The sequence below is a fragment of the Populus nigra genome, chromosome 8 (assembly GCF_951802175.1).
Source record: "Populus nigra chromosome 8, ddPopNigr1.1, whole genome shotgun sequence".
Classification (NCBI taxonomy): Eukaryota; Viridiplantae; Streptophyta; class Magnoliopsida; order Malpighiales; family Salicaceae; genus Populus; species Populus nigra.
In genome coordinates this window covers 21,183,822-21,210,859 of record NC_084859.1, presented here as the reverse complement: position 1 = coordinate 21,210,859, position 27,038 = coordinate 21,183,822, and the positions used below count along the sequence as shown (strand labels likewise).

The following is a 27,038-nucleotide window of genomic DNA, read 5'->3' as shown; positions in this document are numbered from 1 at the left end:
TGTAAGAGATTAATACTATTGGTTTAAACTACACTAAAAAAATAATTGCAAATTTTAGGTAATTGGTTTTATAATTTATAGTAATTGAATAACTTTTATTTCATAGTATAAGTTTCAAACTCTTAACAAGGAACTATAGCTCTACTTATAAGATTTGGCCCCATGATTTATTTATTAATCTTAGCTTAGCCTGGATTCGAATGGGTGAAAAAAAATGGTTTTTATTTATTTATTATAAAAATATAATTTTAAATCATTGAAAAGCTTAGTGGTTATTTGGTAATGTGACTGTAGGTGAGGTTCATTCACAGCCACAAATATTATCATTTTGTTAAGGAAAAAACACAAATTTATATTGGTAGGAACTATCAAAAATTATGGTTGTGCTGCAAGTTTTCTAAAAGTACAATTTTGCTACTTCTTGCGTGGAGAAATTACTGAACAGTAGAGCCATGCTCTGGCTCCACTGTTCAAGTGAACAATGGAGCATGTGTGTCGCTGAATAGTGAAGCATGGCTCTATTATTCTGGCCGGACCAGATCCTGTTCAAAGCTAAAAATATATTGAACCGAGTCCGACCTAGTAAAATAAAAAAATATATTTTTAATTGTGAAGAGCTAGTGTCAAACATTATTCAATGACACTATATAAATTAGACGAAGATCGCTTGATGATGTAACATTTGTAGAATTTGATTGCAATCTCAATTTTGTTCTTGATTATATTTTACATGATGTTGTTATGCTCTTAAGAAACTAAGAAAACTGTAGTCTTTGTCAGATATATTTAATACGTAATGGAATTGTAAATGATTTAATAGAATAATAAAAAATATTTAATATAATGTATTATTTATTTCATGATGTAATAACAATAGTTAAATCTACAATATTTAAATTAAAAACCATTAATATTAATATATATATTTTAAATTATTTTATAATCTCAATTTCAAAAGCATTCTTAACCAAACACATTAAACTACTTTTTGTTTAATCTCAATTTCAACCACAGTTTTAACCAAACACATATTTTTCCAAACCAACCTCAACTAAAATTACTTCTTATAAAATAATTTTTTTTAAATTACAATTATAATAGCTACCGCGGTACCAAACACACTTAGTCGAATTCGAATGGGTGAAAAAAATGGTTTTTTTTTATAATAATATAATATTAAATCATTGAAAAAGGTCGACCGTTCTTGTAACCATGCCTATAGCCACCCAATAATCAAATATGTTACAAGGCCAAACGTCACACTGAGTTTACCATCTTCTAATTAAATTACAGAATCCCACCAAAATCAATACAGCATTTTATGATGTCTAAATCACTGCTAAATATCACATATAATCCCTCTACTTCATGTATTTGATCAAACCAGATTCTAAACTTTAAATTAATTCAAATCAGCCCCTCGACTTTCAATTAAATGCAATCTCAGGTCCTCTTTCCAATTACATCATTACCACATTGAATTCACCTGGATGGTAAACTAGTAACGAAATCAGATAAATAGTCTCAAAATCAAATTAAATTGAAATTAAAACCTAATCTAATCCAAAGTACAGAATTTGATCTGATCAAATGTAACAAAATATGAGGACCAACCTTGATTTTTAGCCACCAGGCTAAATAACCATAAAAGAAACAGCAACTAAACAAACAGAACAGAACAGAAGAGTCAGCTTTCAATCAATCTAGGAGCCTCGAACTTGTCGAAAAAACCCACAAAAACCCTTCTCTTCTTTTGAAAAAAGGCTCTACATTTCCTTCGTAACTCTCACCAAAAGCAAAATTTTCTTCTTTATTAGCTTTTTAGAAGAAAACCCATTTCTTTTCTAAGCTAATTTTCACATTGGCTGTCTACATTTTCCTAAGGTAGCTTACACACTGACCCTCCCTTACTTTCTCTCTGTTTGTGCGTGTTTTAATGCCTAATCTAGTTGGGGTTGATGGTTTGGTGGATTTTGAAGTTGAATTGCTTGTTTTTATGTTGGTTGGTGTTTGTGAATGGTTGAAGTTAATTAAAGATATATTCTTTTTAGATCTTGACTAAGTACACATTTTAGCTTGTAGTTTTTCTGTTTAGCTCATAATGTTAGTTTTCTTGGTGCAGTTCTTTATGTTGTGGCTCCATTAGCTTGGTTCCAGTCAAGTATTTTGATTTGCTATTCAATTTTATTGTCTTTCCTTGGATTCATTGAGGTGGTTTTTTTGTTCATCATATGAGTGAGAGTTTTTTAAGATGACAAGAAGTCACAAGAATGGAGAATAACAAGTTTATTTTTTTTAAAAAAAATTCTTATGAAGAAAATAGTGATTTTCATGAAAGCATAGCATGCAAATGCCAAATTTTCGTGACATAGAATGTTGAAAATTAGTAATTAATATGCTTCGGTTCATGACTCGTGATCCATAAATGGATTTCTACCTTTGGAGTGCTTAGTCTTGGCAGGATTTTGAGATGATATTATAGAGATGGATTTCATGTGGTGAAGCATGGTGAATGATCTTTAGATGTTCTGCAGGTCTCAATTTTCTTCTAAGAAGTTATTTTTATCAAGAATGGCGGCAACTGCGGCTTCTGGCCTTCAAATGGCAACTGCAAGGCCCTGCATTTCCTCTTCCCACAGAGTGGTCAAGGCAGGTGCTGCTATTCTTGGAGCCAGTTCTAAAGGGGCATCATGGGCTAAGCTTGCGAGTGGTTCTCATATATCGTCTATTCAGCCTTTCCAAAGGACTTTCATGTCATCTTCAGTTAAATTGAATAAGGCTGTGACAAAGGCAATGTCTGAATCTAGTGACAGTAAGCCAGTGTCTGGATTGCCAATTGATTTGAGAGGTACGTTTGCTTTTCTCTTGCTTCTCTATTTGTTGGCTAGAATGCTCAACTCTTTGCCTGCATATGCTCTTAGCATTTATGGAAGCAGAATCTAGAAAACATTTTTTTCCCTCTATAAATGATGGAATCAACATCTATTTTAAATCAGTCATCTTCTTGCCAAACCTCTTTTAGCACTGAAGTTGATTTTTGAGATTCTCCTTGAATTGCCTATATTTAGGTTTGCATGCTACTAAAAAGGCCATTTTCTGCCATCTTTTGAATACACTTAGTACTTCTGCAAATCCGTGATCCTCTAAACTAAAAGCAATGTTTAGGTAAACGGGCATTTATTGCTGGTGTAGCTGATGACAATGGGTATGGTTGGGCCATAGCAAAATCTCTTGCTGCTTCAGGTGCTGAAATTCTTGTCGGAACATGGGTGCCTGTTAGTAGATCAATTACCGTTCTTCTTTACAATATCTTTTTTCTTGTATGCTTAAATTTTCTATGCCATGTAAAAGTATTCTGTTAGTGACTTGGAAGCTTCTTTTGCAGGCTTTGAACATTTTTGAAACAAGCCTGAGAAGGGGGAAATTTGATGAATCTCGCGTGTAAGATGCTAGAGGTTATCTAATTTATGCTCTGATGTGAGACTTATAAAGGGAATCTACTAACAATTATGCGGTTCTTCAGGTTGCCAGATGGTTCTTTGATGGATATCACCAAAGTATACCCCCTTGATGCAGTGTTTGACAACCCTGAGGATGTACCTGAAGATGTAATGGTCAAGAAGAATATAGTCTATGTGCAATACATGAAATCAGTCTAACATCTTTTGACATAACAAGCTTTTATGTTATTTCTTGCAGGTGAAAGCAAATAAACGTTATGCTGGATCCAGTAAATGGACTGTTCAGGTATGGGCCCATAAATTTGTAGTTCCCCTGTTTATCATGTTGAATTCTTCCAAGAGCCCCCCGTTAACCTTGTATTGCATTTCCATGATTTAAATTGTTTACCTTGTGTTGCTTTACCCCAAAATTTCAAACTTGTAGATCAGATTTTAGTTATTCTCGGACTCAAAGATTTTGATATCTTGTTGTTTAGTTTTCTACCCTTGAATATAGGTTGTTTGGATGTTTCGTTGTCTTATAAAGGATTCCAGACAACCTTGCTTGTTTTTTAAATTTCCACACTTGACATGTTTAGCATGTGGTTTCTCCGTCATCTTAGAGATTTTCTACTTTTATAATGGGCTACAGATTTATGTATCCAGTGACCTTCTTTATGGTCATTTTTTTGCAGGAAGTTGCTGAATCTGTCAAACAGGATTTTGGCAGCATTGACATCCTTGTGCACTCGCTTGCCAATGGACCAGAGGTAAAAGAAATTCTCATATTGAACCTTGTATGGATTTTTATATTTTCTACATAACAATGAGCATCTTAATAGGTCAGCAAACCCCTTTTGGAAACATCAAGAAAAGGATATCTTGCAGCCATATCTGCATCCAGTTACTCATATGTTTCTTTACTCAAGCATTTCCTTCCAATTATGAATCCGGGTATGGCTTCTTTCTTGTATAATCTTGCAGCATTTTCAGTTACATCTCTAATTTCTTTAGACATGCAAACATGATCTAAACAGATTTATGTTGATGCAGGTGGTTCATCTATTTCTCTCACATACATTGCTTCAGAGAGGATCATACCAGGGTATGTTTGTCTTGATGTTTTCATCTTCTGGAGTCGCACAATTATGAGTTTTCATAGCTTATAATTTCAATTTTTCTTGTATGCAGATATGGTGGAGGCATGAGTTCTGCCAAAGCTGCACTTGAAAGTGACACACGTGTAAGTATTCGTTTCCTTTCTACCTCTGCTCTTGATGTATGAATATACAAAGCAACTTGGATTTTCTTGACTTATTTATTCTTATACAGGTGCTTGCATTTGAAGCAGGAAGGAAAAACAGAATCAGGGTCAACACAATATCTGCTGGTAACTCACCCATCAATTTTCTATCAATTTCTCATCTTTTTCAACAGGATTTAACAATCCTGTTGAACCCAATGTCTTTAGTTTATCTTTGATCACTAGGATGTTGTACCACTGCCCATGGCCTTACCTCCACCAACCAGTTTTAATCAAGATGTAAGCATATCCAGAGAATATAATTTGGGGTCATCTTGTTCAGTAACCCTAGTTGATTGGATTATAAATTCTGATGTATTTTTTATTTTCATTCTCAACTCAGTTCTCTAGATAGGTAGCTCTTTGTTTGTGCACAATAGCTATAACTAGATAGGCTGCTCTTTATCAGTACACAATAGCTATAACTAGATGCTTTAAAAACTTTCGAGTCTCTGCTATATGTAACACTTAAGATATTATTCATTGGCAAGTTGAGTCTCTGCTATATATAACACAATTGCTTTAGCACCGTCTTTCATTGTCCCATTTCTGGATTAGTGCAGTTTTAAGTTGGTACTAAATTACACTACATTTGTAGTCTGGATTTGTTTGATATCAGCAGATTTGAGTACTTTTACAAGTATCTCCTTTGTTGCTATCGCCTCAACTTTCTTGACCCGCAGGTCCACTAAGAAGCCGTGCTGCAAAAGCAATTGGATTTATTGATACTATGATTGAATATTCATTAGCCAATGCACCCTTGCAAAAAGAGCTATCTGCAGGTGATCTTGAGTAGTTCCCTACCACTAGATTTTATTTCTTCATTTTCTTCAACCGATGGTCATTACTAAGTTTACAAAACTGATCGAACAGATGAGGTGGGCAATGCTGCTGCCTTCTTAGCATCACCTTTGGCTTCTGCAGTCACTGGTACTGTTATGTATGTTGACAATGGCCTCAACACAATGGGTGTCGGAGTTGACAGTCCGATATTCAAAGACCTTGACATTCCAAAAGACGATCACCAGGGTTAAACTACAGGCAGGTTGATCCATCAAGTGAGACTTAGATTACATAGTGCTGCCTTCTTATTCTCATCCACCCCTTCATTGGCATCGCCAGCGGCCCCAATTTTTACATGAGAATTTGTTTTTAGAGGGACAATGATAGTTGCAGACAATGTTTGCAATGTTCAACTTTTACTTCCTGTAGTGATTGCTGCTTGCACAGATTGTAACAACTTTAAGGTTGTCCGTGTATGGGCTAATTAGATCCCTTCTCTTGTTTGCAATTCCCTTCTCTCTCTTTTTTCCCCTCGCTATCGCCATGCAAATAATCCTTTCAGCTTATGCTGCAAGCTAACATTATCTACCAATTGACTCACGGTATGTGAATCAGTTGCTTATGGACGTTCGATAACACTTTGCTAGTATTACTGTATGACTGTGGCACCGCTGTGTTAGCTAACATTATCTAGCAATTCAAGGGGCAAGGCATAATAATAACCTACCAAAAACCAGTAACTGATTTGAAAAGATTACAGTAATGCACCAAGTACAAAATGTCCCTAAGAACTTAGATTGGTCTTTCATGACGAATATGCGTAGTGACTACTGAGGTTAGTGGACTAGTTTGACAAATCATCCTTGCATAGAACCCTAAAGAAGTTGCTTGTAACTTGAAGATCAGTTTCCCAGAAGGAAAGCGAAAAGACAGCATCAGCCTGAAACTGCAGCCGGCACTGCAAATTGTTACTTGGTAGCCTAAATACGCAAGGTTTACTTGTATTTATATATACACATTATGCAACCCAAAATAGAAGCTGCTACCATAACTTGAAATCATTAAGCAAGCCTCTCATTCAAGCAAGCTTACGCCTACACCTCATGAGGCCAGTGGCTCTTGTATCTACATCATCATCAATATCGGGAGAGTCTTCCACGACAACTGAATCTTCTTGGACAACCAGGCCACGGTTCCTAGAGAATTTCCTGATGGGTGTCCTAGATCGTGTTCCTTGAGTGTTGTTAGCATCTGGCTCCACCTGAGAAGCACCAGAACTTTCCCTATGTGGCATAAGCTCCTCGCCATCCGGCACCACACCCTTCATCAGCTGCAAATCGATTATTGCCAAAACAGAAGTTAGACATCTTTGTTGGCCCAAAAAATCAAATTCCTATTCCTTACCTTCCAATCTCTAAAGTCAAATCTGAACACGAAATGTCTGTAAGCAACCTCCCCTGACATAACAGAACTGGGAGCTGGAGCATTCCTAGGTGCTGAAGAAATAAGTGACAAAAAGAGTCAGGCCAACAGTAAAAATATAAAAAGTACAAATCAAATGAAGATAAAATCTGAATTTACTCTGAAGAAACACACTTACAAACAAAATGGCATCCACTTTCATCCACAACAATTTTAACCCTGCCATCTTTCACTAAGAATGAGAGTGCAAATAAATTCTCCACAGTCTCTGCAAAAGACCTTCTGTTCAAGATCAAATTTTCAAGTCTAACACTTTTCTTCTCCTTTAAGATATCAAAGATTATTTTCATATTCTTATCAGTATCTGTCTTCTTTTCTCCTCCAGCATCATCAACCTAGTTCACATGACCACTAATTTGTATCAGTGCTCATTCTTGCAAGAAAATCATGGGAAAATCAATTGTGCACGTCATAGTTATAGTCTAGCAAATACGAGGAACTTTTAGGATCGTTAAACTTCAGAACACGCTACAAATCACAACTAGTTATGGATTATTGAACTTTGGAACACACTAACACACACCTTGCATCTATTCAAATACGAGAAACTTATAAATCACAATTGACGCTGCAAATAGAAACAGGATTTGCTTTCCCCGTTCCCACACTCTGCAACTAGCATAACAACACCCCCCCAACCAGGCCGAGCTTTTTCAGTTGGCCTTGTAATCAAAATCTTGCAATCACTCAATCTTGCAATCAAAATCAACATTAAAGATGAGAAAAAAAGGAGTATCACCTCTTCAGGCCGAGCCTTTTCAGTTGGCCTTGTACGCTTTCTATGAACCGCTGCCTTTCTTTGTTTCAACTCCGTATTCATTGGTCCCAACCTGAACAAAACATCATCAAGAAAACATAAGCACCAAAAGATAATCACCAATGACAGTTCAGATTATTACAACTGTCAATGCTCATATGTACATGCAGTGCAACATGTATATAATACACGCATGATCAAGACACCACGTTAGCTACATTTCTACGCACCAGTAGTGATCGAATTTCACTAGCGTTTCTCAGACTAATAATGGTATAAGAGGGTACGAAACGAAGACTCACATCGTACTAACCCCCGTGCACCTCCGAAAAATAGGAGAAACAAGAAGGCCAAGATCTTTCCACTTGATTGAAACCGGAGCATCCTCATCATTGTCTAGACTCCTAGTTTGCTGTCCAAACTCTTTAATCAAATGGGACACAAAATCTGCAGGTGTAATACCCTCATTTGACTGTGACTTAACAGAAGACACCAATGTGTTAGCTAACCCTAATAACGCCTCTGCATCTGCAACTTGCTCTCTTGGCTTCTGCACTGAATTCCCAATGTGGGTTCACACGAAAATCCATAAATCTTAACATTCTTTGCATAATTACAAGAATAATAAAACAAAATCACATTTTCTCTTACTTATTAATTTTAAATTAATTTCAAAAATAAAAATAAATTCTATAGAGAATAAAAAAAAATCAAATTTACCAAATTTATGCAAGTCTTCAACTTCCTTAATCATAGTATTAAACCTATCCAAATCGTGTCTCGTCAAATCATCTCTCTTATCTGCAACCAAAAAATAAATAAATAAATAAATAAATAATTACAAATAAATAAAAAAATTGAACAATTTGAAACCAAGAAATAATCAATACCCTTGATTCTATTCTGTAAGGTACGATACATGGACCGGAGGACTCGCCGGTCCATTTGCTGATTCGGTTCTTCCACTCCTGACTTGCCTCGGCTCCGAGTCACTCGTTCGCGCTTCATTTCCCTGGGTTCTTGGTTCAAGTCACCTGGGTTTCCATTGCTAGTACTCTCTGCCTCTCTCTTCACAGTTCTACTCATAATCTTAAAAAAAAAAAAAAACAGCTTCCAAGAATTCTGATTCAAGAGTCTTAAGGAAAAAAAAAAACAAAGAAATCCCAGAGCAAGATTCTTGAGAGTGTTTTTGTTAGTTGCAGAAGTAATAGCTGTGTTTTATCCGTGAGAGGAATTTTCGAGATGGAGGTTTCCTTTCCCGCTCTAGTGAAATTTGGCAAACTTGAAAAAATACTTGCTTTTTTTTTTTGTTGAGGTAACACATAAGGGTAACATGATAACATCATGAAATTTAAAAAACCAGTCATTAAACCTGATCTTCCGGTCATGGGTTTGGGCCATTATGATGTTGTTATTTTTTTTAAGTTAATATTAAATTGTTTTGAAAAAATTTAAAAATTAAACTAAGTTTTTTTAGGTTAACATAAAAAATTAATTATTATTTAGATTAATAATTAATTCTTATTTAGATTAATTTAAAACTGATTTAGTCTAATGAGCAAGCCATTAATTTTACTAGCCTAATTGAGTTTAATAATACTATTTATTTAAATCATACTTATTAAATTAAATTGACTCATAACTTAGATCAAGAATTCGGTAGTTTAAGTTAAATTAACTTGAATAAATATAAAATGATATTATTTAAAAAAAATTAAAAAGACATGTTTTTTTTTATTTTTAAATAAACTAATTTTGATTAGCTTCAAGGTCGACAAGGTCTATCCAATCAACCACTACCGGGTTGAATATAAAACCTAGTCTAAGCCTAATCCTAGATTAAGGGGTCGCATGATTGACCTGTCGGGCAAGATCAGGCTAATAACACATTAGTATAAACTACGACCGTACAAGGATAACCTATAGGATCCAAAGTGTAACATTATTGTATCTACAGGGACTAAACTCTCATTTCACCAACCCCAAAATCCAATTCCATCGCAAGCTTTCGTATCATCAATCACTCGAAACTTTTTTTAAAAAGCCCATGAAAAATAGCCAAACCCAAAACCGCGAAAACAAGAGCAAAATCGAAACAGAGAAGAAAAATTCATCGTCGTCGTCCATTAACAATCAGACTGTATATATATGACAGATCAAATCAATCAGAGCACAAAAACCCTAATTTCAAATAAATCTTAAACACCATGAAATGAAACGTTTTTCTTCATCTTGTTCGTCGACATTTCTCGTCCTTCATGGCTAAACAACAGCCGCTTCAGCAACCGTCAACGCCATGGGGCACGTTAGAGGAGTTACTGCTAGCGTGCGCCGTGAACCGGCATGGGACAGATAGTTGGGACTCCATAGCTATGGAAGTATCTAACAGAACCTCCACTCTGTCCTCCCTCACTTCACAAAACTGTATTGACAAGTTCGATGATCTCAAACGACGTTTCGGTTTCCCTACGGAGCTACAAAACGACACCGCTTCTTTGTTAGTTGATGAGCTCCGTAAACTTCGCGTCGATGAGCTTCGTCGTGAAGTCCATCAGCGCGACGTATCTATCGTGTAACTAACAGTAAACGACACCGGTTTGGTCTTTGAAAGATGCGGTTGCAGCTTTGTTTTGAGATCTAACGAGTTTTGTGTTCGGTGTTGATTGACAGGTCGCTTGAAATGAAGGTGAAGAGATTGGAAGAGGATAGAGAGAAGAGCTTGAAGGAGAAGGAGAAGCCACCAGATCTGCCGAAGCCTTCTCCGGAGACTGTCGCCGAGAAATCTGCGACCGGTGAGGAGTGTGGTGATGGTGATGAGCGATCGTTCAATGAATCCAATTCGACGAGTCAACAGCCGCAGAAAGCCGAGGCGGAAGCGAAGAAAGAACGGGACGAGGATACAGAGGTAAAACCTGAACCGGATTCGATTAAGGATGATCCAGATCCGGCTCGGTTAGGATCTGAACCGGAAGCTGAGCGGGAATGGTCATATAACGGTAAGTTAGAAGATGACGACGATAAAAAACCGAAAAAGGAAATGAAAATTGAGAGTGTGAGTCGGGTGGGTGTACTCGGTCCTGACTCGAACGAGTTAGGTGAGTCAGTAGGGGAGTCCAAGCGGGAAGAGAAAGAGAAGGATATTAAACAGATTAATAATAGTAATAATAATAATAATAATAATAGTGACGTGCAAAGTTCAGTGAGTTTGTCGCTGAAAAAGAAGAAACGACGTCGTGGTAGTGGAGAAGGGAGTAGCAGTGGAGAGGAGGAGAGAGAGGGTGGTGATGATGAGGTTTCTCCCGCCACGAAAAAGTTGCCTGCCGTCAAATCTGAACCATGGCTCAAACTTCTTGAGATTATTCGCTCTCATCAGCTCGGCTCAATCTTTGAAAAGCGGCTTCGAAGCCAGGTAATATTCTTATAATCTTTATAAATTACTCCTTTTAAAATATAAAATATATAAAAAGTAAAATTAAAAAACACATAATCATGTGATATAACATTTAAAATTAAAATCATGCTACTTATGTCATACCTTGTACTAACATATGATATAAGAATTTGATTGACGCAGTATGAAAATTTAATTAAATTTAAGTTAATGAGAGTTTACATGATCATATGATATAAAAAATTAAATTTAAAATCATGCTACTTATGTTATATCTTGTATCAATTTATTCCACAACGATAATTATAATAACTGGATAAATAATTTTATCGATGTGATTCAAGAGTATAATTCACACGATGTGAAAATTTAATTAAAATGTAATTAAATTTAAGTTAATAAAAGTTTAATTTAATTGGAATCCAGCTTAATTTTTTTATTTTAGTTGGTATGACGGTTCACGTTAACACTATTAGGTAAAACATTAATTACGTTTTAATAAAAAAATTGCAATTACAGCTTGGCAGTGGACTATATGTTGAGGTTATATAATAGTAGGCAGACCATGTTCATGTGAGGGTGTTTTGGTAATTTAAATCGTGGGGAGAATACGATGGAGGAGGATGTCGAGGTTAATATTGCAATGCATGGGCATCCTAGTTTCTAAAAATTCTTTTTTGCGGTGCGGTACATTAGATATTTAGATCTTGGGTGGACGGTGAGGATGCAATGCATCTTGGTCTAGGTGGGGTCCAAAGTAAGAGTTTTGAAAATAACGTTAATGATTTTTGGAGTACAGTTAAAGATAATTGCAGTTGTTGCTGGCTTGTCTGTTTTAAGGTGTGTTGTTTAGCAAGGCTGTGTAATTATTATTTTGTAAAATTTTAAAAACAATAAATTATTATTATTATTTTTCAAAAATGATTTTTTAAAAATAAAATAAAATAAAAATATTATTTGAATATATTCTTAAATAAAAATTATTTTAAAAAATAATCATTATTATGCTTCTAAATATCTTTTGAGTGATAGATTAAGTTTTTGAAAAGCATTTTGTAACCGCAACGCAAAACACCTTTATTATACACAGCTGGCTTGGTCAACAGCTGGCTCAAGTGAATTGAAAGCCATGTGTTTTATAATGTTTTGCCCTTTGCCTTGTTCATAAATGGAAAGAAAACAATAGTAATATAACGTCTGCGTGTTGACTCACCGTCACTGATCCATTTGGCTTTTTAAGCTTTATACCTAACTTATTAAGCCCGAATTGAATTGTATCATGACCATGTTCAAGGTTTGAATTATAGATTGATGTAATATTAGTAAATTAAATGATATTATTTTAAGATTTTTTTAAAAAAATTAAATAATATTATTTAGAATAATTTTTAAATCAAATTAGATTTTAATCAAGGTGATTGGATAATACCGAGTGAACTCTTATCCAATTTATTTTGAGACTTGGTCAAAATTAAAAGTTGGGTCGCCAAGTTAATATTCCTGTCAAGTTAAATTGAGTTTAATATTATTGTTTTAGACTAACAAAATATTTTATTCAAACATGATTGATTCTCGTGGCTGAGGATTGGATATGATTGCACGCTAATGTTTTAATTCATAATTAAAAGTACTATGTACAGAAGGAGTTTTTTTTTTTTTTTGCCAATAGGGAATTTTTCCTGAAAAGCAAGATTTAGGAGCTAGATATTGGGAAATAGGCTGCATATATTCAGTTTTCTTTTAATAGGATAATTTTCTAGAAAATCACAACAAGTTTTGAAATGCTATTTTCTAATGTCTTGCTCATCTGGTCTCTCTTTCGTCCAAAACTTGTGTGAATCTAGTTCTAGTCTTGCAAGTTAGAAACCACAAAAGGGGTTTCAAATCGGTCTACCACCTAATTTAATCTATCAACAAGAAATTAAAGATGCTTCAACGTTAAGATTTTACGTTAAACAATTACATGGTTTGAAGTATTTTGATGCCTTTTTCCTCTTATCTTCGGTTTTGTAATTTTGTTTGTTGTCGTCTTTCTATGCCTTTTGACTAACTAGGAGCCAGCTAGCCCATCACCTTCTTCTTTGCTAGGACAAACAACTTTTCACGTATGGAACTCGTTCCCTTCGCAAACTTTATGGATGCCATGATATTTCTCAATCAATCTACTTTTATCATTTTTTTTATTTTTAATTCTCTCTTCTTCTTCTTCTTATTCCGACCCGTAGTAAAGATTTAGGCGACTCTTGGTGTGAGGTTAGAAAATGAAAGTGAATTATTGAAAAATAATCTTTATATATGTACAAAGTTTTTTTAAAGTATATTTGGTGTGATAATAAATTCGAAGATGGATTTTTAGTGAAAATAGGTATAGAATAATTAGAAAAATTAAAAAATATTTTGTGTATTTTGATTTGAGACAGCCATTTCTGGGATTTGTGGGCAAGATTTACCCTGCAAAGACCCCAACTATCTTCCTTGATACCTAACCTCGCAAAAAAAAGTGGTACCATCGATGGTACAAAAGTAATTTCCAGCCCCATAAGTCTTGTATCAAACGTAATCTTAATCTTAAACATTTTCAAGAGGTGAAATAACTAGTTGTGGGGATAGAATATGCTATAGTCAGTACCTAGAAAATATATTCCGAGATGAGAAATATTCTTAAGAGTAGGGGGTAATTTCAGGTCGTCCATGGTCCAAAAGTATGTCAAAAAATTTTAGTCGAAAGTCGTGTGATTGGAGTTGATTTTGAAAGTGTTTTTTAAAATGTATTAAAATAATATTTTTTTATTTTTTAAAAATTATATTTTATATTAAAGAATTAAAATAATTTTAAAATACTAAAAAAAATATTAATTTAAGAAAAAGTAAGTTTTTTGAAAATATAAAAATAAACAGTATCTATAAATAAGAGCTGACCACCACCACTGCCAATCTGTTGGTGGACACAAAAGCCTGCTTTGTACGGTCAGGAATATTCACTTTTTGACGGCTATTTGGTTTATGACCTCATCGCACGTGTTCTCAGTTGCTTGGAAAATAAAAGGGACAGGGTGGGTTTTGGGCCCTCTGCTCAGTATAGCATTTGGGCTTGTTTTTCAAAAAAGCAATCCCCAGCCACGTATTTTAGGTTTTTTAGAGGAAGGAAACATGGATGACAATGATATCGATGGAATGGATTTTGTATTATTTATTCCCGCACTCAAGCTCAAAATAGTTATTTAAACTTGACCCAAGCCCGAATGGCTATAGATTTTTTATACCCAAACCAATGTAATTGGGTTTTTTTGGGCATTCATAACTCAAATCCAACATAATTAGCTGAATTTTTAAGGTTATTTATTTATTTATTTTAGATCGGGTAGGATGTGGATTGCCACTTTTGACATGCCACACGAATTTTCTTTCCTCGTCGAAGACAACTTATGTTTACATTCTAAGCTTATTAGTCAAACTCAATTTGATTGTGGCCGAGGAATTAAACAACTTGTGCTTACAATCTAAGCTTATTAGTCAAACTCAATGTGATTTTGGCCGAGGAATTAAAAATAAGGGTTAAAAATAAAGTAGAGAATAATCTGAATTATTAATTGAATTCCCATAATTCTGATATAAAAGTTACAATATTCCTGCAAAATTGATTCCATGTCTTCTTTGGAATAGCCAACATCTTTTGTTTGGTGTCAAATGGCTCAACAGTGATTGCTAGTGACCCTGCGTGTTCAGGAGGGAATTTTGAAAAAAAAAGTAGTTTTTTTATTCATTATGGTACTTCTGATCAGTATCTGATGTTATTTACAACAATAATAATATTGTTTTGCAGGAATCTGAAAGGTACAAAAAGTTGATTCGGCAGCACATGGATCTCCAAATGATTCAATCTAGGCTTGATAAAGGGGTCTACTCCAAATGCTTAAAAAAATTGTTCAAGGATCTCCTGATTTTATTGAACAATGCAATCGTTTTCTTCAGAAAAAACTCACCAGAAAATCTTGCTGCGAATGAACTTCGAGCTGTAGTTTTGAAGGAAATGAAGGAGAAGCTTCAGAAACCGAAACCGAAGCCTGTGGCTATCAAACCTGCAACTGAGCAATATTCTGCTTCATTTTCAAAGCCGAACAAATCTACTTCTACTATGGTGGCCTGCAGCAAACACAGTTCCATAAAAGCAATATCTGAAGGTGCTGGTAAAAAAGATGATAAAAAAGATGCAGAGATTGAAGAAAAACCTAAGGCAAATGAAAAGAAGCTTGAAGTCTCGATTGTGAGGATCGAGGAGAAGGGTTTAAAGAAGAAAACAACAAAAGAGAGGTCAGTCTCGGGGCGTAGAAACTCAAGAGCAAGCAATAAGAATGGAGAGATAAAGCATCAATATGGTGGTAATGAATTAAGTTCACATGACGCGTTGGAGATTACGGTAGATAGGAAAGAAAGCACAGGCAGGAAGAAGCTAGGAGCAGCAAGCTTCTTGAAAAGAATGAAGCAAAATTCTCCAGGTCAAGTGATGGAGAATGACGATGACAACGACTCTTCCTCATCGGAGGATGAGAGTAAAGATAGTAAAACGGTGGATAAAAAGAGGAGAAGAAGGGAAGCAGATAGGATAACAAAGAGGGTAACAAGGAGTTCGAAAGGAAGAGGTTTGGGAGAAGATAGTCGAAACATAAAAAGAGGAAGGCCACCGAAAAAACAAATGGATTCGGGTGGTGGGACGGGGAAGAGAGGGAGAGAGGACGATGATTCTGAGGTCGGAGTTGGGGGTGCTGGAAGAGCGAAGAAGAGATCAAGGAGGTGATGGTGGTGGTTGTATAATGTAAATTATTTTGGAGAGATTTTTGGATTTTTGTTTGGGCAGTGTAGAGTGAGGTTCGCATAGACAGTAGAGAAAAGGGGTGAGATTGTGTGGAGAAGATCAGACAGAAGGGAGGAAGTGGGATTGTATTTTGAAGTTACAGAATGTTTGTAGTATAGCCAGCCAGTGAATATACACAGCATGTCTAGGGAAAACATGAATGATAGGTTTTTAATTTTTTTTTTGCTTGTCTTTGAAGTATGATCTTCAAATTCTAAAATTATTAATTATTATTATTATTATTATTATTATAACTACTATCATTGTGTCTACCATTATTAAAATTATTGTTATTATTATTACCATCACCACAATTATTACTAATATTATCATTATTAATAATAATAGCAACATTTTTATTAATACTATTATTATTTTAATAATTAATACCATAATTATTATTATTAAAAGACTAAAATACCCCTAACAATAATGAATTAAATGTCTTGCATCCAAAGAGACAAGTGTAATTTTATTGTGTATAAAAAACAAAACTACCCATATTTTTTGCTTCTGATAGTATTTTGGGTATTTTACTATTTATAAAATATTAAATGAATAAAAATACCTTCAAACAAATTCATTTTTTTTTTATGAGAATGAAAAAATAATCAACAGGCTATAGCGGTAGAGAAAAAAAATATAAAAGGGGCTACAATAAATCTCCAAATATCTTTTAGTATATTTGTTATTTCAAGCTTTTAGGTTGTTCAAAGTCACAATTTTGGTTGAGAGGGAGACAATGATTTAGATACTTTCTTCATTTATCTAATCACCAAAGACTTCAATTGAGTACGCTCCTCACTCCCAATTTCACCCTCTAGATTTTTCCAATTTGTAAAATGTTTTCAATCATGTGAATTATGTTTTCAAATTTGTACCTCTTTTATTTTAAGCATGTTGAAAGTTTTGATATCTTCATCTTGATATTATATTAAAATATTTTGGATTTAATGATTATAATTTCAACTTGTATAAAATATTCTCATTCATTTCAGTTTTTTTTACTAAGTTAAATGAAAATAATTTCATTTTTAGATTATTTTTATGGATTTTGATATGAAATTTATCCAATTTATATATCAAAATTCTGATTTACTTGTATCTTTATCCAGAGGATTAGCCAAAGCCAAATGATCCTAATACCTTTATTATCTGATAATTGTTTTTTACTACTTTCAGGTGTGCTAATGTTTTTTTTTTTTCTCAACTAAAACAATTAATGTGTTGTTAAACACACATGACAGTCTCTCAAAATCTACAAATTTCACTCTCTGGACAACTTAGTTAAATCCTTAAGATTGGTCTAATGATGGAAAACACTCAAAATAATTTAATTTGCTTGTTTAATTAGTGTCTTAAGATAAAAGTGTAGATAAAAAAACAGAAAAATATTTAATTGAACAGAAAAAAACAAAGATGTAAAATAAACATTTTCTTAAAAAAAATTTGAAATGAGTTTTTATCTTTTTTATAACAAGAAATATAAGAAAATTTGTTCTTTTATTTTTATATTTTTTAATTTTGAAACACTAATTTATCGAAAAAGTTTTATTCATGTCAATTGATTTAAAATGGCCGTAAAAAAAATAATTATATAAAAAATTTACAAAAAGTCTTATTCATTTCATTTGATTTAAAATGACCTATTGTGGTTAAAAATAGTTATAAAAACAATTTCCCACGTGCAATCACTTCACTCAAATTCTAGCTAGTTTTTCTTCTCCCACTCCCAAAAAACTGCCTGACAAACAACTTCCATTTCACAAGTCATAACCCCCTGATCTCATCACTCCTCTTTCTTAACTCTTGTCTTGTCCAACCAGGTTACAAAAAGCCTCGATCTTTCGCTCTTTCTCGTTCGTCAAAGCCACCCCATTTCTGATTTCCTCTCTTTGTGCCTCAGATGTCAAACTATACAGTTGAGTCCACCAAAGTAGAGACAAGTGATGGAGCCAAGCTTCATACAAGGCTGTTCAAGCCAATGGAAGAAGGGAAGATAACAGACAACTTGGTGGTTGTTCTTGTACATCCATTTTCGATCTTGGGTGGTTGTCAAGCTTTTTTAAAAGGAATTGCTGCTGGGTTGGCTGGAAAAGGTTATAAAACCGTGACCTTTGATATGAGAGGTGCCGGTAAGTCTACTGGGAGGCCTTCTCTTACTGGTTTTGCTGAAATCAAGGATGTCATTGCTGTTTGCAAATGGGTTTGTGAGAATCTGTCTTCTGATAGGATTTTGTTGGTGGGTTCTTCTGCGGGTATGTGTTTTTTGCTTCTTTTTTTTTTGTCTGTGATTTGTGATTTTTGGTGAGGAAAGTTTTATGCTTCGTGGGTTTTACTTAGAATGCTTATTTGATTGGTCTTCACGGGGATGGTGAGTCATTGGATCTGTGAACTGAGTGTTGGTTCCTGAATGTCAATCTGTGATAGTTGTTAGTTAGATTCTACTGATTTGGTGTTATTCATAATTTCATATCACAAAGAAAAATGAACGAAAGAGAAAACAGTTTATTATCATCAGCATATCTGAGAAGGTGCATCATGATCTTGATGTCCAAGGAATGCCTGATTTGGACATATAGTGTCAAGGTTTGATGTTTCAAATCAATTTTTACATGTAATTTGCAGCATGGTTGAATATGCTAATTTGGAAGTTTTATGGGATTGAGGACTTAGTTTGAGATTATTGATGGTAATCAGTTTGTATTTTGGTGATGATTTTGCTTCTTGATAGAACTAGTCTAGCTCTAGCATATGCTTTGTTCAATTTGTCCATAAATTGGGATTTGAAGATCTGCTTTCTGTGACTTTATCTCAACTACTTTTCTGGTTCTTGTATTCTGTTTGTTTTGATGGATTTTAGTTGGTAGGATGAGTTAATATTATAAAGATGAACAGTTTTGTAAGAAAAGCACTGACATTTCTAGGTGTCACATTTCTGAATATCAGATTGTTTTTCTTACTGAAGCTTTTGGCTTAAACGTTTCGCCTCTATGTTCAGATTAACCCTTTTTGCCATAATTTAGGCTGCCACAGGCCACCATCACATGTAATTTCCATGTGATGGGAAAAAAGAAAGAGTTGGATATCTAGAAATATTGGTGTGTCCATATAATGGGAAAGCTTTAGGTAATGGAAAATTCCTTCCTAATCTGTGTTGCTGATGAAGTTGATCCTTCTGAACATTGCTTTCTTTTCTGTTGCTTTTGATTGAATTTTGATCAACCCATTATATACTCCATGCAGTTCTGTTTTGATCTCCCTGCCAGTAGAGCTTTACAACTTGTCTTGCGCTGTCAATTATAGCAAATCTTCGCTAAAATATTGTTGGTTAGGGTGTCGCTGCACTCTAGTCATTGTTTAGCATGATGGTGATGAATTCATGCTGCTGCTTTACTATGATTCCAATAATTCTAAATTCTCGACATTTAACTGCTATGGCAACATGAAATTCCACTAACTGCTGTTGCAACATGAAATTGCACCGACTTCGTTGTGTGAAACTAACTAATCTTCGGATTATGTTTTCTCCTGGTACAGGCGCACCGATTGCAGGTTCTGCGGTAGATGAGATTAAAGAAGTCATCGGCTATGTAAGTATAGGGTACCCTTTTGGCATGTTCGCCTCTATCCTTTTTGGAAGACACCACAAGGGAATCCTGAAGTCTCCAAAGCCAAAACTTTTCGTTATGGGAACTCGGGATGGGTTTACCAGTGTTAAACAGCTGCAGAACAAGCTGAGTTCTGCTGCAGGACGTGTTGAAACACATCTAATTGAAGGAGCAAGCCACTTCCAAATGGAAGGTGCTGAATTTGATAACCAGATGGTGAACCTAATCCTTACATTTACCTCATCTTTATAGGAATATAAGATGCCATGGTGGCTTGTGAGGTGTGCTGGGTTAGATTGCCTGAACTGTATTTCTTGTGCATGCCGATTATCTTTGTTTAATTTGCAGGTTTTGAATGATGGATTGCACAGTCAACTAATGAGTGAGAGTTGCCTCTAACCTCATTGCTATTGCAATATTGACGAGAGAGATTTTTTCTGCCATTTTTACATATTCAGAAGTTTCTGTTAAAATAATTTACATCAATATTTCATAATTCAATGAAACAAAACATACACTGGAATCAAACCTACTGCTTCCACTAGCCAATAGACAATTAGCCAAGGAATTGTCATGCTCTTTGCTGGTCATAAAATTAGAGAAAGCTATAATACAAGTCAGGGCCACTAGTTGCTAATAAGCCTAATAGTCACATGTCATAATTCTCATCATGATGATCACTAGGAACAATTCTACCATTTCTTGCCATTTTGTTGCCACCTGAGCCTTTGATTCCTCTACCTTCACCAACAATCTCATCATACGGCCGTTTTCTCCATCCCCGATTCTGGTCCCTTGATTGAATATGGGGAAGCGGATGTTCTCCCTCATCTGCTTTGATTCCAAGAAAAAGAAACATTTTATTCTTTTTATCATCAATGATGGATTGTTTTCAAGAATCCACTACAATTAAGGAATGGGACCGGTGCTGCATGTGTATGATTTGGCTGTTCAACAATCAAAAACTCACTGATGCTTAACACGAAAATGAAGTCATAGCTGATCATGCTTGAGAATTCAAGACAAGCAATAAAATGTTTACTTGCATCCCACTAGATTAATGAAAAAAAATACTAGCAATTGTAGGAATAACAGTATAAAACTATTACAGGCTGATATGAACACCCAAAACTATAATTAGATTATACAACAGATAGCAGGGAATCTTTATTGATTATGATAGAAACATGTTATGTGCAATTAGTTATTACCGCTTTGACCATCCAATGCATCTTCAAGCCTCGCAATTGCTTTGACCAGGGCTTGTTCTTGTTCCTGCATGAAAGGGAAGATATAAATGCAGCAACTGAAGATAGTAGAAGTAGAACAATTCGAGGTGTGTGGTACTTACTCTTAGAACTTTCTTTGCTTTCTCAATTTCCAAAGGATCAGGATGGCTAGCACCAAAAACTTTTTCTACCTGTTCAAATTCATTAAATTAGGGAAGAGAAGTTCCTTTCATTTAATGTATGTGAAACAAGTTCCAACATCCATCTTACCTCCTTTATTAGAGTATCTGTGTGAAGTATCTCAATATCACCCATAGCTTTCTTCGCAACGCCATTCTTGGTTAAAGAGAAATCTTTTTTGGATTGACCCTTTATGGTTCCTCTACCTCTTCCTGCAGCAGCAACAGCGCCACCACGTGCAATTGATTTCTTATTCCCACGGCCTGGTCCAGGCCGGCCACCTCTACGGAAAAGTCCAGTTTCCTCATCCTCCCACCTAATATCTCCAGGAGATATCTGCCATGAACACATATAGATCAGTAGCAACAATAAACTAGAAATTCATTTGACTCTGTAAACGACAGATTCCAAGAGAAAGAGTGATGGGAACACAAGAAGACAATTGATGGCAACTACACAAGGGAAGACGGTGGTAAAAAAACCAAGCACTATCAGTAATATTCCATGTCACGTTGAATGCATCACTAAGTGACCGCTTGACACTACTACTAGCCTAGAATGAGGTCAAAGGAGTGAAGGGCTTGTTTAGCTTTACATTATCCACTACCACGCAACACACACACACAAAAGGGAAAAAAAAGAAAGAAGGTTAGCTTGATCTTATCAATACTGCAGAATAAAATCATATCCAATGGAAAAATTCCGTTTCAAATCAATTCTTCATATTCCAGTGGTTGAACCAGTTGGGATGAGAAATCTTTGGATATACTACAAAAAGAGAACATGCAAGCAGGATCAACGTTCAAATCTTTCAGAAGACCAAGCATCAATCTCACTTTAACCCAAACTATTATGCAATACAGAACAGAGAATTCTCACACCCTCACAACCAGAAAAAAAGGGAGATAAATTCTATCGATATTTTACAACCACAAACAATTTGCTGGTCAGCATTAAGACAACTAAATGTAAATAAAACACATCAAGTTATCAGCTCCCAGGAACACAGCAAAACCTTACCTCTTTGAGATTGACCCATTCCCACGTTTCATCCCCTGTATTAATATCATAAACCAAAGCATGCCTCCCCTGTGAATTGTGGAAAATGAAAACGTTAAAAGGCCAATGATAGGCATATTATTACATAATCAAGTGTAGAATGTACCTCAACTGCATTGTAGTCAGTTATAACAGCTTCATAGTAGTGGTTATCCTCTGGCCATAGAGTCCAAACTTTCTTTCCAATTAAATCATTGGCTGCAAAGGCACCTGAAGAGCCATGGTTAGCAACTTGTGCCCTGCCAGACAAACCTGTAGAACATTGCTGCATGGACTTGTTGAGGATGCAGCAGACAGCCTCATTAACCAAAAGTAGAGGATAAAAAAGTGATTCAACTTACTGTACAAATCCTCATCATTTTGCTCACTTATTCAACTTACTGATTTGGGCTTCTTGTTCCCAGATCCAGGAGGAGGGCCATGTCTCAGGGCTGATGTAGATTGTTGCATAGATGGATGCAATACAGGAGAAGGTGCACCCATGGACAATGAGGCGACTGACTGCGATGTTTTCTGTTTCTTGCGTGATCCTGAAGCAGAAGGACTAGCTATAGGGTTGTGAGAAGGCTGGGTGGTGCTTGGCATGCTAGGTTGGATCCCATTTGCCTTTCTCCATTCCCTGAAATCATAGGATCTTTTAAGAATCAGCTCAACAGATATTAGAAAAACTGACTGGAAGACATTATATCATTTAAGAATCTGCTCAACAGATATTTAATGAAAAAACTAAACCTTATCCTCCGGATAATATCATCAGCATTAACCCTAGCTAGGAGCTCCCTGTGCTCCTCATCTGAAACTCTTAGTTCTTTTCTGAGTTCTGTAATTAGGCTTTCCTTTTCCTGGAGAAGAACAATCAGAGGAAGAGAGTCTAAAATTTGTTTAACATCCAATAATAGAACATAAATCTAATGTACATGAAATGGACAAAGATAATACCCAAGTAATGGCATCTGACTGGGCTTTAAAGGCTCGCAAGACTGAAGTATATGCTTCTTGTTCAATATTGTGGATTTGAGTTTCCATGTCACTATGCAAACTTGGCTGTGAAGCACCACCACCAACTGCAGATCTTCCATTTCCAGCAGTTCGCACCCCACTTTGGAATCTATTTCGATGTGTTGGTGGAAGGTCATCATCAGTTCCTGCAATTTTAGAGATAAAAAACACAATGCATTAACTCTTTACAGTAAAGAAAAATGAAAAAATTTCTATCATCTAAAAACCGATGTACAGAACAAAATCTAAAAGATGCAATGACCAAACAGAAAAACATTTACAAAGATCCAATCAAGTAACCAGGCGAAACTGAAAGTAGCTCTTCAACATTGATATACTCAAAGCCAGAAAAGAATGATTCCATTTGTCTAGATCCAGCCTGCATGAGTGCATGCGCTTCAGTAAAATGTAACAGCACATCTTTCATCACAGTTGCACACATGAAAGCTTCTAGCAAGAAATATCAGACAGCTCTCAGGTTTTGTTTCTTCTATCTGGAAATGTTAATACCACCAACCATCCTCTTATACTCTTCTTTCAAGTTATTTCTACCTGGTTTATGGTTTGGTTTACAGAGATTCCTTCCAAGAAATACAGACAGCTGCCCCTTTCTGTTGTTGGCATTGTTTTAGACTCGAACCCACCTCAACCTCACCCATCCATGCCTGGAGTAGTAAGTTTCCATGAAAAAACCCTTGACATCCTGGGTCAAGAAAAGTTTTTCAGCAAGTATATGCCTGCCATCTCTTACTGAAGTAAGTCCGTTTCCTGTATATCCCAAGACACTGACATACTAACAAATGAGCAAACCATTCCTAGTGATTTCTTACACTTTCAATTCAAACATCAGTTCAAAACCAGACATTTTCCTCTTAACCTTAAAGTGCAAACACCTGATTATCATCAACCATGAACAACCTCATGCATTTCTAACCATATTGAACCTTAAACCTTGTTTTAGAAGCTCAAACACAAACAAATCTCATATCAACAGTAAGCTTACAAATTATGAAATGAGCTAAAGAGAAAAAAAAATACACTACGAATAACAATAAACACTTTAAACCAACTCACCACTACTATCGGAAAGCTCATAATCCATTTCAACAACTAAAAAATCAAGCCTCTTGCTTTCAACCTTCTAACCACAGGAAACAAACTCAACCACCTTAACAAACCAAACGAACTCTTCACAAATGCAAGTTACAAACGACCTGACAAACAATTAAAACAATAAATTTCTAAATCAACAAATTATGGAGCACACTTCAAAGATCATAAAAGCTTACTCCTGCTTCAGAATACAACACATTTAAGCCAAATTCACCAAAATAAAAAATAGCCCTAATTCACATAATTACCTCCTGTAAACATATAAAACAATTAAAAATAATAATTAAACGCACAATCCTTAGTTACTTTTTTGCTTCAAGCACCATCTAAATAACTTCATAAACAATTTCAGAGATCATAAATGCTCACTCCTGCTTCAAAAAAACAACAGATTTAAGCCAAATCCACACATATGAAGCCCTAATTCGCAGATTTAGCTCCTGCAACCCTATAAAACATTAAAAATAAAACTTAATTCCACACACAATCTCCTTAATTACCTTTTTGCTTCAAGCACCAACTAAATAACTTCATAAACAAGGAACTACAGCTAAATTTAAAAAAAAAACGGTACTTCACAAAAAAAAACGCTACCTATAACTTGATAAACAAGAAATTAAAGAAAAATTCAACAAAACCAAACCAAAACAGAAAAAGATCAAAACTTTCATAGGCTAATCACTACTATCCAAATCCCTAATGTGCATCGAAATTCAACTAAACCCTAAAAAAACTCAAATTCGATCAAGTTACCGAATTTTGCGGTTTTAAATAAAAACCCTTTAAAAAGTCTCGAGCTTTAGCCTCCTCTTATGGCGAACAACAAAACCCTAATAATTCACTGTCCAATTCCTCGAAATTGAACCAGAAAACAACGTTGAGAGCTTCAAAACAAGGAAATTCGACAGCGTTTTGTGGGAAACGCGTAGAATTGTGTGAGTTTTGAGTGGTAATTGTTGGTGGGGTGGTTTTGGAGGGGAAAATTAGGGTTTTGAGAGTGTGAATATTGTGGAACTTGATTGATTGAAAGAATAAGAAGAGGGAATGTGTCTCTCTTTTTTTTTTTTTTTTAAAAAAATAGAGTTTTAGCAAGATTTAAGAGTATATCTATATCTATCTTCAATCTAACATGTGTTTGATAATTTAGTATATGTATTTTTTTTAGTTGTTTAGTTTTTTTATATATTTTAATAATTATAGTTGTAAAATTGGGTTTGGATGAAGGCTCTTAATTCCATTTTGTTTACCAGGGAAAAAATATTATATCTTTTTCTAGTTTAAAAAATAAATAAATCAGAATATATTTTATTTAAGTTGAAATCTCAACTTGTTTTGAAAATTTTATTCAAAACGTTTCAGTTTTTTTCTATCTGTTTTTTTATTAGGTTAAATATTATTTTTTTGTTTCTTAAAAAAAATTATATTTTTTTTCTAATTTCATCTTAAAACACTTGATTTATTAAATATTAAACTTCATAATTTATTATGATTTGTTTTTTTAATTGATTTTTTTTCCAGTTTTATAATTCAACTTCTTCAACATTTGATTGTTTATTAATTAAGCCTTGCCATTTATTTTGGTTTGTTTTCTATGAAATTATCGTAATATCATGACTCGAGCCACAAGTTTCGCAAATTAACCATAATAGACTTAGGTCATTTTATTGTGTTTTTTTTTGGATTGAAATTTTCTCAATTTCATCATTCAACAATAGATTTATTGAGAATTGAGTTTTATAATTTATTTAATTTGTTTTATTTGTGGTTATCATGATTTCATAACTTGAGTTAAGAATTCAAAAGGTTAATTCAGATCAATCTAATGTTGTTATTTCAATTTTTTTTTTAAAGTATCGTCTTAAATTTTTACGAGTCAAACTATATTTTTACCAATCATTCAAATTATCTTTGAATCCCTTGAGTCAATTAGGTCATATCAGTTTAACTCTCAATTTTTTTATCTGTATATAAAATTTGAATTGAATAATTTCAAGTTAATATATATTTAAATTTGAATTGAAATCTTGCTTATTGAATTAATGTTGAAAATGACACATCAAAACATTCTAGATGCAAAAGAAGAAAAACTTGATTGTCTTTGTGAAAAATCCAGGTTAATCAAATAGCCTAGTCAATCTGACTTTCAGTCAAAACTAAATTCTTAACTTGATTTTTTTTTAAAATTCTCTTTTATATCATTTTAATACATTAAAAAAATTTAAAAGTTAATTTTGATTTAGGTTTAGTATTAATAATGATTAAAATCATCTAAAATCATAAATTTCAATAAATGAAATACTTTTAAACTTACTTTCATCTCCACATAAACTTGTATAATCAAACAAGGACTTATAAATTATAGTGATTTGAATAAAGAAGAAAAAAAATTAATTGAAAACTTTTTTTTATTAATGTATTCCTTTTTTATTTCTGTGAAAAAAATTTTTTAAGTAAAAAATTATTATAATCATAAAAAAGTTTCAATTTAAAAATAAAAAAAATACAAATTGATCTTTTTTTATATATCTCTATGAAAATATAAAAAGAATAAATTTAAGAAAATTATATAAAAATTCACACTAAAAAATATAAGAACTTATTTTATTTTTTATTGAATTTTAATAATTAAATTATTTTAAAAATCATACATATAAGATTAATACATAAATATTTATAAAATAATTACTAATACTATCATAAACAATGACATAATTTAAAAAACACTTCTTCAAGACCAACTGTTTTTTCAACGACATGTCAGTACAGACTACAGACTACAGACTACGTTATGCGTTTTCTTTATAAACTCAAAACGGTGCGAGTTGTATATTTTGCTTTC

At 34.1% G+C, this 27,038-nt stretch overlaps 5 protein-coding genes across 8 annotated transcripts; 3 read left to right on the top strand and 2 right to left on the bottom strand.

Annotated features, from left to right (window-relative positions):
• The first annotated feature begins 1,672 nt into the window (after window positions 1–1,672).
• LOC133702372 (enoyl-[acyl-carrier-protein] reductase [NADH], chloroplastic-like) lies at window positions 1,673–6,034 on the top strand. Its single transcript, XM_062126708.1, has 13 exons — window positions 1,673–1,884; window positions 2,535–2,848; window positions 3,166–3,275; window positions 3,386–3,441; window positions 3,524–3,608; window positions 3,700–3,747; window positions 4,136–4,210; window positions 4,283–4,394; window positions 4,494–4,545; window positions 4,632–4,683; window positions 4,773–4,830; window positions 5,427–5,525; window positions 5,617–6,034. Exons 2-13 carry the CDS (start codon window positions 2,572–2,574, stop codon window positions 5,775–5,777), a joined length of 1,185 nt encoding a protein of 394 aa, XP_061982692.1. The 5' UTR covers window positions 1,673–1,884; window positions 2,535–2,571; the 3' UTR covers window positions 5,778–6,034.
• Window positions 6,035–6,239: 205 nt separating this feature from the next.
• LOC133702373 (non-structural maintenance of chromosomes element 4 homolog A-like) lies at window positions 6,240–9,117 on the bottom strand. The gene is made up of 7 exons (XM_062126709.1): window positions 8,656–9,117; window positions 8,486–8,566; window positions 8,068–8,320; window positions 7,748–7,838; window positions 7,127–7,343; window positions 6,931–7,022; window positions 6,240–6,856 (listed from the first exon to the last, which is right to left on the bottom strand). Exons 1-7 carry the CDS (start codon window positions 8,849–8,851, stop codon window positions 6,605–6,607), a joined length of 1,182 nt encoding a protein of 393 aa, XP_061982693.1. The 5' UTR covers window positions 8,852–9,117; the 3' UTR covers window positions 6,240–6,604.
• Window positions 9,118–9,775: 658 nt separating this feature from the next.
• Window positions 9,776–16,193, top strand: LOC133702374 (uncharacterized). The gene is made up of 3 exons (XM_062126710.1): window positions 9,776–10,337; window positions 10,436–11,174; window positions 14,980–16,193. The coding sequence occupies exons 1-3, from the start codon at window positions 10,024–10,026 to the stop codon at window positions 15,949–15,951; spliced, it is 2,025 nt and encodes a 674-aa protein (XP_061982694.1). The 5' UTR covers window positions 9,776–10,023; the 3' UTR covers window positions 15,952–16,193.
• Window positions 16,194–17,711: 1,518 nt separating this feature from the next.
• LOC133701715 (uncharacterized) lies at window positions 17,712–20,062 on the top strand. Of its 2 annotated transcripts, none has more exons than XM_062125757.1 (2): window positions 17,712–18,143; window positions 19,549–20,062. In XM_062125757.1, exons 1-2 carry the CDS (start codon window positions 17,915–17,917, stop codon window positions 19,869–19,871), a joined length of 552 nt encoding a protein of 183 aa, XP_061981741.1. In that variant the 5' UTR covers window positions 17,712–17,914; the 3' UTR covers window positions 19,872–20,062. The 2 variants fall into 2 exon arrangements, with proteins under 2 accessions (XP_061981741.1, XP_061981740.1); XM_062125756.1 differs by having other exon boundaries at window positions 17,715–18,266.
• Window positions 20,038–25,295, bottom strand: LOC133701714 (protein EMSY-LIKE 3-like). 3 transcript variants are annotated; one of them, XM_062125754.1, is made up of 11 exons: window positions 24,953–25,295; window positions 24,161–24,300; window positions 23,027–23,232; window positions 22,820–22,929; window positions 22,469–22,706; window positions 22,194–22,352; window positions 22,049–22,117; window positions 21,119–21,364; window positions 20,971–21,039; window positions 20,831–20,894; window positions 20,038–20,450 (listed from the first exon to the last, which is right to left on the bottom strand). In XM_062125754.1, exons 2-11 carry the CDS (start codon window positions 24,186–24,188, stop codon window positions 20,269–20,271), a joined length of 1,371 nt encoding a protein of 456 aa, XP_061981738.1. In that variant the 5' UTR covers window positions 24,189–24,300; window positions 24,953–25,295; the 3' UTR covers window positions 20,038–20,268. The 3 variants fall into 3 exon arrangements, with proteins under 3 accessions (XP_061981738.1, XP_061981737.1, XP_061981739.1); XM_062125753.1 differs by having other exon boundaries at window positions 22,194–22,361; window positions 24,953–25,294; XM_062125755.1 differs by lacking the exon at window positions 24,953–25,295 and adding an exon at window positions 23,639–23,789 and having other exon boundaries at window positions 22,194–22,361; window positions 24,161–24,940.
• Between the last annotated feature and the right edge of the window lie 1,743 nt (window positions 25,296–27,038).